Source organism: Garra rufa, chromosome 21 (genome assembly GCF_049309525.1).
Source record: "Garra rufa chromosome 21, GarRuf1.0, whole genome shotgun sequence".
In the NCBI taxonomy this organism is placed as follows: domain Eukaryota; kingdom Metazoa; phylum Chordata; class Actinopteri; order Cypriniformes; family Cyprinidae; genus Garra; species Garra rufa.
In genome coordinates, this window is record NC_133381.1 from 27,990,714 (window position 1) to 28,006,213 (window position 15,500).

The following is a 15,500-nucleotide window of genomic DNA, read 5'->3' on the forward strand; positions in this document are numbered from 1 at the left end:
AAGATGATAAGACGATGTACAAGAGGCATCATTGTGGAAAAAAATATTTCTCATCTTTTGTTTACATTTGAACAAAAAGTGGCATGTCCAAAATTATTATTCATACTCTTTGCAAACAGTCACAGTCTATGGGAAAATCCAAAGTTCTATACCATTCCAAATAGTCCAAGCTGTTCTAAAGCATCCTAATTACCCTGATTCATTGGGAACAGCTGTTTAAATCAACTCAACAGGTGAAAAACAGAAGCTCTCTGCTGTTGGTTTGTGGACAGTCATGGCTAAGACAAAGGAGCTCACTGAGGACCTGCGGCTGTGCACTGTGGCTGCTCACAAGTCAACAAAAATTCAATTGAATTATTTGGCCACAATGATGTAGCCTTCATTTGGTGTAAAAAAAACACCATCCCCACTGTCAAACACACAGCAAAAGTGGTGAACAAATGGTTAGCAGACAAAAACATTAATGATTTGCAGTGGCCCAGCCAGAGTCCTGACTTAAATCCAATTGAGCATCTATGGAGGGAGCTAAAGATCAGGGTGATGGCAAGGAGACCCTGAAAGAGTTGGAGCTCATCGCTAAAGATGAATGGGCAAAAATACCAGTGGAGACATAAAAAAAGCTGGCCAGCAATTATAGGAAGCGTTTGATTGCTGTAATAGCCAATAAATGCTTTTCTATGGATTATTGAGAAGGGTATGAATAATTTTGGACATGCCACTTTTTGTTCAAATGTAAATAGAAGCTGAGAAATATATTTTTCCACAATGATGCCTCTTGTACATCGTCTTATTATCTTTTGGGAGAAGCCTGTGTCATTTCCGGTCAAAAAAATAAAATAAAAGTAACTTTAATTCAGAATTTGCCAGGGGTATGAATAATTTCAGGCTTGACTGTTTACATAATAAATATACACAGTACACACTCATATATTATGTGAACACAAACTTCAATTTGGCTGCGATTAGTCACGATTATTCGTTTGACAGCCCTAAAAATATATCAGCACAGATCTCACCTTTTCAAAAGCCCGGTCAAGGTGAATGAGTTTCCAAGCAGATGAACAGCTCAGACTCCTAAAAAAGAAACAAGAAGAACACTGTCAAGATTAAAAACACAAATACTCCAGTCAAATTCCTTAACATTGTGTCAAAATTGCAATAACACTGCACTCACACTGGATGAATCACTGTTGATAACCAGATCACTGGTGGCCTTCTGGGGCGGCTCCTCCCTCTCCGGTGACCTTGTTTTGATAGACACACTTTGCCACCGTTTCCTAAAGAAAGATAATTTCATTACAATCATTGCTTGTATGCTTTGTACCCGTTTTCATTATTTGCTGGGCAGCTGTGTGTTTTGATAAACTGTGTTGTACCTGTGTGACTGCCATTTTCCCTTAGTTTTGCATTCTGATGTCGATGCAGTTGAGGCCTGATCTGCCAAATCATTCAGGAAGTCAAATAACTTCTCTGAATTAATGCACTGTTTCCTACAAGATCATACAATAAACATAAATAAGTGAAAGAGATTTCAATGGACAGGAATAGTTGTTATTTAAGACCAGTATATCTGTTTGGAAACTCACATGTGATTGATGGACATCACTCTGCTGTTCCTGGACTGGGTTATTTGACAGGTCATGGTGAGAAGAGATCTAAGGAACATTTCTAAAGCTTTAGCTAAATATGAAGTTATGGAACATAGTAGCAGCATGAAGGACTACATAATGAACAACATAGATAGATAGATAGATAGATAGATAGATAGATAGATAGATAGATAGATAGATAGATAGATAGATAGATAGATAGATAGATAGATAGATAGATAGATAGATAAAGCAATGTCATTGGTTGTTAAAATGATGTTTTACTGGTTTGAGCCAATCACAACGTTCTATAGATGAACTAAGGAGTTGTTAGAACAAAAGACTCGAAGATTGGGCATTGGGAAGAAGCATTGGGTGTTTTGAAAGGATACATATGATGACTGGCACAGCTGTAGCGATTCGTCCAACCTCTGTATCCTTTTGCATTATTTTTTTGATGCGTCCCTGGTCATGAGGCGAACAGGAGGATGAGTTGAGAGGTTTAGTGTCGTTCGTCTGAGCAGCTAGTGGGAGGCTTCAAGTTCACACAATGCTCATATAACTACGAAAATGAAGAAATACTCACGGGTGGAAAGCGAACGTTATATTTTTTCTTCTGTCCGGGCATTTTGAACTCTTAAAGAAGCGTATTCGGCTTACATTTTGAATCATTTTACAGTTTGGAGTGCAGAGCGCCATTTGTTTACCTTTCACAGGAAGTATTGAATGAGAAATGAATGGGGCAAGAAAGAACAAGGGGGGTCGAGCTCCACAAAGGTAACGCCCCTGTCACGTGCGGCGTGAGATTTGTAAACATCCCTCTAAGATTTTTTTTCATCCACGTGTTTATTTTTTTACTGAATTACCGATCAGATGAACCTAAAGCATGTAGAATAGTTTGTATTTTTGTATTTTAGTGTATTAAGTTGATCAATGAGAATTGTTTGCTTTCTATATGGAAAAGCACGATTATTTATGTCAAATATTTTATTTCATTTAATGTTAATTTAATTTAAAGTTTAAAGTTTGAGACCTGCTGGTTAGAAGTAACTGCAAAACTGCTGGTTTTACTAATTTTTTTTTTTAGCAGATGCCAGGGTTTTCCAGGTTTATGTAATTCAGTGTCATAAAAAATGAATATTGTAAACTGTTGGGGGTGACGTCTTCCCAGTGAATCAGGGTAAAAGATGCTTTAGAACAGCTTGGACTATTTGGAATGGTATAGAACTTTGGATTTTCCCATAGACTGTGACAGTTTGCAAAGGGTATGAATAATTTTGGACTTTTTGTTCAAATGTAAACAAAAGCTGTGAAATATTTTTTTACACAATGATGCCTCTTGTACATCGTAACGCGAGTTACGTAATCAGATTACTTTTTCAAGTAACTAGTAAAGTAACGCATTAGTTTTTAATTTACAAGAAATTATCTGAGTTACTTTTTTAAATAAGTAACGTCAGTCACAAAAAAACAGATTCAGTGTTCCTCAAGATGAATAAAAACAGTGAAATGCAGCTCAGAATATTATGCAAACCTGCAATAATTAAATGTTAAATAATACAAATATCCTTTATATTTAATCCCATTTTATTAATTAGCGTCTTTGCTGCTGACTTTTAATGATCCAGTTCAACCATACTAATATGCAAAAATTACTCAAGATTTGTTCTTTTTTTATTGATGAAGAGCGTTGAACTTTCTTCTTCTGTGTTCTACTGTGCAGACGTAAATTTACTTTCCCTTTAGCTTTAGGTGTAAAAGGGCTTTTACGTTTGCCAAAAATAGAACTTTTTATATTAAAAACAAACAAGCAAGCCCTGTCCAGATTTTAAAAGTAACGCAAAAGTAACGTAACGCATTACTTTTCATAAAAAGTAACGAAGTTTAGGCAATAACGCAATATTGTAATGCATTACTTTTAAAAGTAACTTTTTCCAACACTGATTGTAAACCACACTAACAAAGTCAATCCGCGCTAGGCAACATCTAACCAGCAGGTGGCAAAATAACCCCATGCGGTTTAAAATAATTGCAGTAAGTCATACTCTTGTTTGGTGCAAACTGATGACAGGACACTTACATTTTTACATATATTACATTTTTTGTATAGTCATATTTATAAATATTCAGAAAAGGTCTAAATCTCTCATAATTTCTGTAGAAGACAGTTCCTTGCGGTTTGCTGCGTTTCCGGTGCACGACACATGAGGGCAGTCAAATTACATTATGAATTTCCTAATGCTATTTCCTCTCTGTCAAGGGACTGTTTCCATCCCTAAACATTGAAAAACGGAGAAAGTTTTATGGCATAACATTTGAGATGTTCCTGGAATGTAGACATATGCAATAATAGTTCCTCATTGTTAACACACAACTATGATTATGCTTGCGTAAGTCAGTTTATTTTTACCCTTCACATGACAACAGCAGTCATGCCCAATGACATCAACCGCTCCGAGTATACACTTAGTCATCTGATACAGAATTAACCACTAACACCACTTTTGGATGCTTTTAGCAACATCATACAGATGATTATATCCAACTGATGGCAGATCAAATTAGAAATTACATAACAAAATGGTAGGCCTACTTTGGAATAAAACACTTAAATCTACAGGGTGAATGAGATTAGACTACAGTTTACCACTGTTTATTCAAGTACCTATATGTGTGCATTCAAGGAAAAAGGTTGTGGTTAAAATAATTAAATAAGATCCCGCTGCAGATGGTATTTTGCTTAGAGAATGGACACATTCTCAGTGCAGCTACACCTATATGATCGTTAAAATAATCATGTAATTATAATATAAAAATAATTCAGGTGTATTTATTTGGAATGTGTGCATTCTCCAAGCAAAATAAATGAATAAATACATTTGTAGCTGATCTTATATATTTATTTATTTAAATAAATATGCAGCATTTATCTTATTTATTTATTTATCATGTAAGTATAATAATTCAGGCGTATTTATATTTGGAATGTGTGCATTCTCCAAGCAAAATAAATAAATAAATAAATAAGCTATTTATTTATTTATTTATCACAGTTTACCCAACTGTTTTGCTTAGAGAATAGACACATTCTACATCTACTACACCAGCTAAACCTGTGATCGATAAAATACTAATGCAATTATAATATAAAAATAATTCAGGTGTATTTATATTTGCAATGTGTGCATTCTCCAAGCAAAATAAATAAATAAATATTTAGCGATTGTATTTATTTATTTATTTTCATTCAAATAAATACATATGCAGCGTGATCGTATTTATTTATTTATAGATGTATTTACCCAGTAAAAATGTAAATACAATATAAAAATAATTCTTTAAGCAAAATAAATAAATAAATACACCTGTAGCGTAATTTTATTTATTTATTTATTTATCACCGTTTACCAAGCTGTTTTGCTTAGAAAATTGACACATTTCTAATGCAGCTACACTTATATGGTCGATAAAATAATTATCTTATTATAATAAAAAATTCAAGTATATTTAGAATGTGTGCATTTTCCAAGCAAAACGGCTAAATAAACAAACAATCTGCTCCATGTTTTTGTTAATCCAAAAAGGAGTTAAATAAGGTATCTAAAATAATTCAGGTATAGTTGTATTATGAATGTTTGTATTCTCAAAGCAACCAGCAAAACAAACAAATAAACAAACAAACAGATTACCGCTTCGTGTTCTTGTTTATACTTTTACATTAAGTTGATCTTATATATTCATGAAGTGTGACATGTTTGGCAGCTAAAAGGTCGTTAAAATTATCCAGGTGACTGTAGTTTCTTATAAAATCATCAGTCAGTTATATTTCAGAGCCAACTGTAATGTGTTTGGGACGTTCAATTTCAGGATATAAACGCAGACGCGGGACTAGTTTTCTGTATAGTCTGTGGCAGTGCCACTGACAGCGCCTCCAAAAGAGGAGTGAACTCAAGTCTGGCGGACGGACAAGTCTGCCCGCTGCGGTCTGATAGTCCTGTGTGCTTTAACTGTGGCGGATGAATACCACGTGTGAGTGAGTGAGTGAGTGAGCGAGAGAGAGGGAGCCATAATGACTGTTACTACTCCCAGTGTAAATCAGTTTCTCGGCGCACAGAGGCATCAGCGTTCGCCAGAGGACGTATGCAGGGATTTTAAACCCCCTGTACCCAAACTCACAAGAATCTTCTTTTAATCGCCCTATTTTAACAATGTGTCAACACCGCAGAGCGCACTAGGAGGAAGTTTGTTTCTCGTCCGTGGACATTTCTCGCACTTTTTGCGGGACTATGGCGGTGGAGCTGGTGGGGAAGCGCTGCCTGTACGTGAGCGGCGGAGAGTCGCTGGAGCCCGCGGGTATCTCGCACTGGAGCTGGAGAGCCGGAGTCATCCGAGCGACCACTGACTCGTCTGCGCTAACGGTAAAACTTACCTCACGACCTTTATTTAGCACAACTTTTACACATACGCTTGTTTTGAAACCTTTCCAGTTATTATAACTTATACAAATTGCCCTTAGCTTGTTTGTCAGAAAAAAAGTTTGGCAGAACTACTGATATGACAGCGAAAGTGGATTGTTTTGAAATGCGGTATGTTTGTTTCTGGCAGTTGTTTAGTCAACAGACATTCAGGCGGCTTTTACTATGAGTCGAAGGCTGGGCGTGTTACTATGATAGAGAGAAAAAAAGCAACTGTGTGTGTGTGTGTGTGTGTGTGTGTGTGTGTGTGTGTGTGTGTGTGTGTGTGTGTGGTCATAGCTCAGCGGGACTTCACTCAGACTAATCAGCTGTTGTGAGACAGTTTACTGCACTGCCGCTGTAGCGCCTAATGACTCCATCACTTCACCACAGCACTCAGACAGCTTCATCACAAGGTGTCTTATTTTATACACACATTCCTTTTATCTTTCCATATATCAATATGAACAGATTTTGAGATAGAAAGGATACTCTTTGCACTACAGCGTTAATGTGTTTACATATGTAAGTACTCCGAGATGATTAATGAATAACTAGTGTGTACTTTTCTGAGAATGTGTATACTTGTACATCAACTATTAGCAATACAACACTGAACTGAACTGACCTGACTTGAACTAAATAATGACACTATTGTCCTCAATCTGAATTGTCTTCACAGTTTCCATAATCGATTCTGCTATTTTCCAGTTTATCACTGTGAGGCTGCTCTGCATTGTATAAACTGCTATAAAAATGCAGATCAGTTCTCAATAAAACAACGTGTTACTAGCGTTTGTTAGTTATTCTGGTGCGTATCAACGTCCAGGACTCCCATGGTCATGGAAAACCAAGAAACAGCGATTTTAAAATAGCCTAGTGATTTCTTTAAAAAGTAATAGAAATTATGATTACACTCTATTTAAAGCTCTCATTGTTATAGTTTAATTATACATTTTGGTACTGAGTAATATTAATTAATAACATCTGCTTATTATAGGGTTTGGTTTAGGGTTAGTTGCGTGTAATTACGCATAATTTACCATTGTGGCGAGTAACTAATAATTTGATATAATGCACTTTGTGTGGGATATGTGCATGTACATATCCATCCATATGAATCAAGACGTATGTTTTCAAAAATGGCTTGAAAAGTTAAGAGTTAATATACATTTCCAAAGATTTTAGCTCTAAAATATTCTGCAGTAAATTGCTTATTGAGAACTCTATAAAATGCTTTTAAAAATCCATAAAGCTATCACGAACGACTGTGAAAACCATGGATATTCATTAGTGGAAAGCTGCGGGAACCCTGCATGTTACTAAATGCACTAAATGCATGTTAACTTCGGTAAAGCCATTACAGTTCATTTGGTTTGAGCCTTTGCTGGCACCCTGTGCACTGCAGCATACATATTTGCATTTTTACAACTGTGAAGTTAATTATGAGGGTCAAAGGCACACTTTCCTCCTACACTAGTGCTCAGCAAAAGAGCAGATCACCCTCTGAGGATCGTACAGCGTTACTGATTGAACAAGTTGTGGCTGTTTGTATCATTGACATTTAAAGTGTAAATCAAAAGTACAGTATGTTTTCCACTAGGGTGCAAAAAAAGAGAATAACTTTGTTTTTTGTTTTATTTGTTCCTTCTCTCTGATATGTCATATGCTTCCAGCTGCATAAGAAAGTGTCTGACTAGTTGTTACTGGCGTTGTTGCACAGATCATATTTGATTTGATTGGTTGGCAGAGGCTTGCGTTCATGTGCGTGCATATCTGTCATTGATTTTCCCAGTACAGGTGCAGGATTGCTTGTATATCTGTAGGGTGTGTGTATGTGTGTGTTTGTCTAACAAGCTCTTTGTGATTGTAAACTCGCACCAACAGGATTTTCTCACTGTTTGAGGGTTGGTTCACCCTCTGTGAGGTCAATTCTTTTAGATAGAGCTGTAATCTTATTATATAGTACTGTAGACTATGTTTATTTGGATTGCGTCCTCGGTTCTACTGTTGAAAAATCTTTCTGGTGTTGTAGCTTTATTTTTAAAGCTTGGGAATATACAGCTCTGTTTGTTTATCACAACAGCTGTTGGTTTTCTCTTCTGGTGTATTTCTGTGTTTGTGTTTCATGAGATTGTAAGTGCATGCAAGCGCATGTTGGTGTGTATTTGTCTTTGGGAACTCATGTCTTTTACACCATTGGCTAGACGACATCCCCGTGGCAACAGCGGCTTAACCGTGTGACTGACAGCTTTCCCTGGGTTACAACCTCCTGCCGTGTGACACACACACATACACAGATATCTCCTAGTGCTTCTCATCTCCTTCACAACCTGTTGTTTTACTGTGCTGTATTCCCATGGGTTTACCACAAACTCTGGTTTGCTTGAATTTCCAAATATCTGCAATTTATCCTGGATTGACAGCTTGAGTTATGCTCTATTTTTAGTTTTACAACAGAAAATGTCATGGAATGATAAAGGGATGTTGTTTCTTATCATATTTGTGTGATAAAGTATATACTATATTAAACAGATAGGTGCAGTTCTGAATGGTGATGGGTGAATATGGCAAACTTAAAAATTAGACATATACATTATACAGTAGTCCACAAGAGAAAATAAAAGTTGAATTTATAAAAATGACATACACTTGAATGTTAATACTATGTTGTTACCTGAATGATCCACAGCTGTGTTTTTTTTTTTTTTGTTTATTGATGGTTGTTCAGGAGTCCCTTGTTTGTCCTGAACAGTTAAACTCCCTGCTGTTCTTCAGAAAAATCCTTAAGGTCCAACAAATTCTTTGGTTTTAAAGCATTTTTGTGAACCCTTTCCAGCAATGACTATGATTTGAGATCCATCTTTTCACACTGAGGACAACTGAGGGACAAATCTATGCAAAAATCACAGAAGGTTCAAACGCTCACTGATGCTCCAGAAGGAAACACAATGCATTAAGAGCAAGGGGTGTAAACTTTTGAACAGAATTGAAGATGTACATTTTTCTTATTTTGCCAAAAAATCTTTTTTTTTTTTTTTTTCATTTAATACTGCCCTTCAGAAGCTACAGAAGATACTTACATGTTTCCTGGAAGACAAAATAAATTAAATTTACCTTAATCCTCAAATTCAAAAAGTTTTCACCCCTCGGGTGCTTAACGGATTGTGTTTCCTTCTACAGCATCAGTAAGCATTTGAACCTTCTGTAATAGTTGCATATGAGTCCCTCAGTCATCCTCAGTGTGAAAAGATGGATCTCAAATCATACAGTCATTGTTGGAAAGGGCTGAAATACACAAAATTGCTGAAAAATGAAAGAATTTGTGGGACCTAAAGGATTTTTCTAAAGAACAGCAGGCAACTATCGCAAAAAAAAACAAAAAAAAAAACACAGCTGTGGATCATTCAGGTAACAACACAGTATTAAAAATCAAGGTGTATGTAAACTTTTGACCTCAACTGTATTAGTTCCTAAAGTGTACATATTGATATTTTAAAGGTACAAAAGTGTGCATTTTGAAAAGGTACCACCGCAGTGACAGGTTTTGTACCTTGTATGAATTAAATGTGATGGAAAAAGTACACTTTCATTCATTTAAAAAAAAAACAAATTAAGATATTTTTAATGAAACATGAGAGATTTCTGTACATCCATTGATAATCCATTGAAAACGGTATAATAAAAGTAATCCATATGAACAGAGCGGTTTAATTCAAGACTTCTGAAGAGACACAGTCACTTCATATGATGAACAGATTTAATTAGCTCTTTTGTTCTCAGGTTTTGTTAAAATACCTTTATTTGCATTTTAAAGATAAATTCAAGTCTTATGGGATGGGACTGACAGATTTGGCGTGAGGGAAAATTTTGAGGGAAAAAATGACTCTCAACCGGATGTCACTGGAAAAACTATTTTATGTCGATTTTTAGGGGTGTGACGAGACACTTATCTCACGAGACGAGACGAGACACGAGATTGGGTTCACGAGAACGAGACGAGACGAGTTTTTAAAACTTTTTTTAATGAAATCCTCAGTGATGAAATATATAGGGGAAAATTGTATTTTATTCAACAAAATGTGCATTTTGATATGAACTTGTACTTTATGAAATTAAACTTCTATTTTAATGAATTATATTATATTATATTATAGGGCTGGGCGATTAATCGAAAAGTAATCGAAATCGACATTCAGAACCTATAATCGATCAAATTTTTCCAGATCAATTATTTCAATTACTTTCCCTTTAAAAACATTACTGCGTGTGGAGTCAGGTGGCCCCGCTCCGTTACGTTACGTTATTCCTCTGACATGTCGATGGAGAGCTTAAGCAGTATTTATACAGTAAAAAGTATTTACAGGATATACAAGAGTAATTTTATTTAGAAGAGATACTGCTTATTTTCTACTTTTAATATTTATTATTATTTTATAAATAATTTATTTTGTTTCCAAAAGTGCAAGTTATTTATTTTCACTAATTTAAGAAAAATGTGACTTTTCGTTTTAAGCAATGTGTGCTTTAATTTCAGTTGTTCAACACTGATGTTCAATAAATAATCATAGATAGTAGATAGTGTGTGCACCCTTCATTCAAAAATCTCTCACTTGTAATATGTGAGCATATTTACTGTACAAAACTTGTCAGTGAACTATGAGGGCAAAAAAATAAATATTATTTAAATATAATTAAATATAATTTTATTAATGAATAAAATAATCGTTCATTAATCGTAATCGGGTTAAAATGTTCAATTAATCGAGATTTTGATTTTAGGCCAAATCGCCCAGCCCTATTATATTATATAAACATGTAAACTAATGCTGCATGATTCTGGATAAATTGAAAAACTATTTTCTTTTATAAACTGAAGATCTCCATTCTGAAGAAAAAAGGAATAAAAATCTAAACAAAATTACGTAATTTACTAGTGTTTCTGACAGAATGTTCATTGCTTAAGTCTATATTTTAACAAAATAAAAAAAAAAATATATGAAGGAGCCAGTGTCTCAATTAATAAAGGCTTGTTTTACTGTTGGAATCTCTTGAATGTAAAATTCAATGACAAATACTTTTTTAAACGTGCAGTTGTCGCCACCTCCTGACGGACTAGGACAAAGTGTTACTCTACATACCTGTTAGAAGATACTTTCGTTTTGATCACTACTGCAGACAATAAATGTTTATACCCAAACTGTAAGCTTTTATCCCAGTACTTATGCTATTCAAATGTCTGTAACAAAGAAATAATGATGATTATGTGGTTAAAAAGACTGTTTGCGTTGCTTTCTGAAACCACAGCCGTAAGAATGCAGATTTTAATGTCTTCAATAACTTTCACATCGTAAGCGTCAGTGGAGCGCGCGAAACATTTGTAATAGACATCGCTGAATCCTTTTCATTCACGAATAAGTTCGCTTGGGTGTTTGAATAGAGATCATGATATTTTAAAGAGTAGTCATGCAGCTCTAATGTAAACACTGGCCAATATTTTGCCATGATATCGTCACGTTCTCGCGAGACCAGTCAGATCTCGCGGGACACATCCTATCGATTTTGCATGAATTAAGATCAACCCAGTACATATTCATACATATTAGCCACCAATTTGCTAAAATGTAAAATAGACAGTTCTATAATGTGATTATGTGAATGCACATCATACCTTTTCGCAAGACTGTATTCAGAATATCGCTCAGCCTCTGGAACTAGTTACAAATCTATATCACAGTCATACCCACTGAAAAAGTTGCACACACAGTTTGATGGAGGGTTTATTTGTGCAGACAGTGTTTCTGTTTGGATTGCACAAGTGTGCATGTTGCAGTGATATTCATCCTGTGATATCATTCGTCTGATGCGGACATTTATTAATTTCAGCTGCGTGTGTGTTTTATCGACTCGCTCTGATAGCGCTCTAATTCTGTTCTGCGCTGCATTAACTAAAGCCAGATGTTACTGCTTGGCCTCGTCTCTGTCTTGTCTTTTTCTGCGGTTGTGTGTGTTTGTACTGTGCTCTATTTAAGCACTGCTCTCCCCCTCCCCGTCCGTGCATGTGCTCGCACTGAGGGCCGTATTCCAGCTCTCTGCACGTGTGTTTGTCGGTCTACACACCCACATACGCACACACAGACACGGATATATGGTTCTGCAGTGTCAGAGACACGGGTTGAATTTCATCAGCTCATGCGGAGAGAAGCAAAACGTCTCTCTTTCTAATGCCTAAGTTGTGAATTCTTGTTTATATGTTTATGTGACCCTCTCAGTCTGTCGGTCTGCAGAATGCCTGTGTTGGTGTGCTTTATATACAGCTTTCTTTTCATTTGACCTTTGACCTTTGGCAGATGGTTTGAAGCTTTGCCAGGGAAGCAATGTGTGATTCTGCAGACCAGACAGATTTTGCATGTGTGCGTGTGTGTGTGTGTGTGTGTGTGTGTGTGTGTGTGTGTGTGTGTGTGTGTGTGTGTGTGTGTGTGTGTGTGCGCAAGCTCTAGCTTATCTCCTGAAATACGTAAGAAGTCCAGCTCAGGCTGTGTGATTGTAGATTTAAGCTCTACTGAGACATACACACACCAATACAAAGCTGTTTTAACTCCCACACTGTCATTTCTCCTTCTGATGATGCATTTCTTGCATTGATGTGTGTGTGTGTGTGTGTGTGTGTGTGTGTGTGTGAAAGAGAACCTCCTATTAGTCCTGCAGAAATCATCTCTGTCTTTTGATTTAACAGCCCTGGGGAGTTTGGTGGCAGGGTGTGTGGTTGTTTCGGATGTTCGTGTAATCGTGCGCATCTCTTTGACTCTCACACTATCTGTGTGAATGTTTGTGTGTCTTTATATGTGCGGAGGAGAGAGTGTGAAGGCGAGATAGAAGGAGAGGGTGAGTGTGTGTTTGGCAGACAGAAGAGAGAGAGTTTGTTTAAACTGCGGAATATCATGCATGACAGAATCACAGTCACGGGACTGGAGTGCTGGCCAACAGCCGCACAAGGTGTCCAACTCTCACTCTCCCTGTGAAAGAATGCCTGCCGCTGCTTAGTATTATATGAGGCAGTTAAAGGACATGCTGTCCTCTCTTGTCTTTCTCTCTTGTCATGCACACTAACTGTAGCTCATCACATCACTATCATGTTTGCTGGCATTAAATCAGTGTGTCTGGGTCACTCCTTTATGACACACACACTCACATGCAGTCCTTCTCCACACCTAACCGCACACACTCCACCAGACCTTCACTAGCCGGGTTTCCATCCAAAGTTACGAATTTGGAATATCACATAAAACATTTGTGAATAAGCACTGTTTCCATCCAGTGAGTCAAAGAGAACAAAATCAACACTTCCTGATGAACTGGCTCTAAATATCACTAAGAAAAGTTGGAGATGCCACTGAATACAGTGCAATCATTTTCATATATAATAAATTGCTTGCGCCTACGCCTCAGAGAAAGCAGACGGAACACAATAAATGTGGTCACTGCTTTCGGAGCCGGATGCCAGTTTGGGAACGCAGTTGACTAAGACAGTTCTGGGAGACAATTATACAGAAGTACTTTGACGGCAGAGTTTGCTCAGGCATTTCAGAATGACCACTGGTCCACTGGTTAGTCAAGTTGTCCTGTCTCATAATGCAAAGTCACCTGACTTTTTGGTGCATGTGGAGGAAGTTTCCATCTCACATTATTTGCATTAACCCTTTTTCACTCAATTCAAAAACCACCTCAAAATGTTTTTGCGAATAAAGGGATTTTTTCCACATTTTGGTATTTCCATCAATCGTTTCTAATGTGATACTTCAAAATGCGCTTAAAACAGGGTGATGGAAACAGAGCTACTGACAGAGTCTGTCTCTGTTGGTTTCAGTCGTAATGCGTTCTGACAAAAACTGATAAACACACTTTTTTTTGCAGCAGAGGAGTATAATTGTATAATTATAAGAAACAAATAATATTTTGGTCAAAGATGTTTAGATGTCTATGTCAAAAGAAATGTACAAAAGTGATTTTATGTCCATAGAAAGCAGTGGAAAGTGAAGTAGAAAGTAAAATGTCTACTTTATAAGTTTTTGGAGAATAAAATGTCAAAATTTGGTTGAAATAATGTTACACTGTCATTCAGTGTAACACAATATTCATAAAATATTCAAAAATTTAAACAACATGCTTATTCTGACTTGTACATTCAGATATATAAAAGAATAAGGGAGCATATTAAACTTTATTGTGTTTTAAAGTCTTGCTGACAGATGGGCAAAACCTAGGATAGTGGCAAATTTTTAATGTAGAATTACAACTAATTAGTATTTGGGATTTTAATATGTCATAAATTGATTTTTGTTGTTAATATACCTGACAAGACTGTAAATTAGGAAAAAATGTATGATTTATTTATTTTTTTTTTTTGCTCAGAAAAAAAAAATGCAGTTAAATTAAACAGAAAACTTTTAAATATTTTTTGGGGAAAAATAACAATTTAAAGCAGTCTTTGACCCATTTACATTTATAATGTTATTAAGACTTGTATTCTAAATATTAAGCAACACAACTGTTGTCAACATTGATAATAATTAGAAATGTTTCTGCATTAGAATGATTTCTGAAGGATCATGTGACGCTGAAGACTGGAGTAATGATGCTGAAAATTCAGCTTTGCCATCACAGCTACAAATTATATTTTAAATTATATTAAAGTAGAAAACAGTTACTTTAAATTGTCATAATATCTCATGATATTATTGTTTTTACAGCATTTTTGATCAAATAAATACAGACTTGGTGAGCAGAAGAGTCTTTTTAAACATTAAAAACAGTGCTGGACAGCAATTAATCGTGATTAATTGCATCCAGAATAAAAGTGTTTGTTTATATAATATATATGTGTGTGTACTGTGTATATTTATTATGTATAGATAAAGACACACACATACAGTATACATTTTGAGAACATTTAGCCTACATGTATTTACATGTATATTTATATACTTTGTTGTATATAAATACATTTAATATATAAACATAACATACTTTTCTTAAATATATACATGCATGTGTGTGTATTTATATATACATAATACATATACACAGTACACACACTTATATATTATGTACACAGAAACTTTTATTTTCCATGCGATTAATCGTGATTAATAAAACTTTTGAAACTATCTCATCACATTAGATTTTGATTGCAAACTCACAACTTGAGCAAAGTGTAATAACACTGTATTATAAAATTCATCAACTTAAATAAATAGTTGGCTTTACATCTCAGTGTTCATGTTGCACATGTTGCAAATTTAATGTTAATTGCTTTTCTATTCATAGAAATAATTACATCATGTAAAATCGTAGAAAATAGAATGATATAAATCAATACCAAATTGTATTTATCTGTTTCATTTACAATTTAATTATTGCAAATTACACACACTATTACTTTGAAATGTGCTAATTT

The 15,500-nt window shown here is 35.5% G+C and overlaps 2 protein-coding genes across 2 annotated transcripts in view; one reads left to right on the forward strand and one right to left on the reverse strand.

Moving 5' to 3' along the window:
* Positions 1-919: 919 nt before the first annotated feature.
* Positions 920-2,303, reverse strand: LOC141295277 (dr1-associated corepressor). The gene is made up of 6 exons (XM_073826488.1): positions 2,176-2,303; positions 1,982-2,054; positions 1,587-1,680; positions 1,377-1,490; positions 1,175-1,277; positions 920-1,074 (listed from the first exon to the last, which is right to left on the reverse strand). Exons 1-6 carry the CDS (start codon positions 2,215-2,217, stop codon positions 1,033-1,035), a joined length of 468 nt encoding a protein of 155 aa, XP_073682589.1. The 5' UTR covers positions 2,218-2,303; the 3' UTR covers positions 920-1,032.
* Positions 2,304-5,726: 3,423 nt separating this feature from the next.
* Positions 5,727-15,500, forward strand: part of jmjd1ca (jumonji domain containing 1Ca) — a 128,679-nt gene continuing 118,905 nt past the window's right edge. Inside the window, exon 1 of the mRNA XM_073827005.1 lies at positions 5,727-6,007. Coding sequence (XP_073683106.1) covers positions 5,876-6,007 — 132 coding nt within the window. The 5' untranslated portion in view covers positions 5,727-5,875. The remainder of the gene's footprint in view (positions 6,008-15,500) is intronic.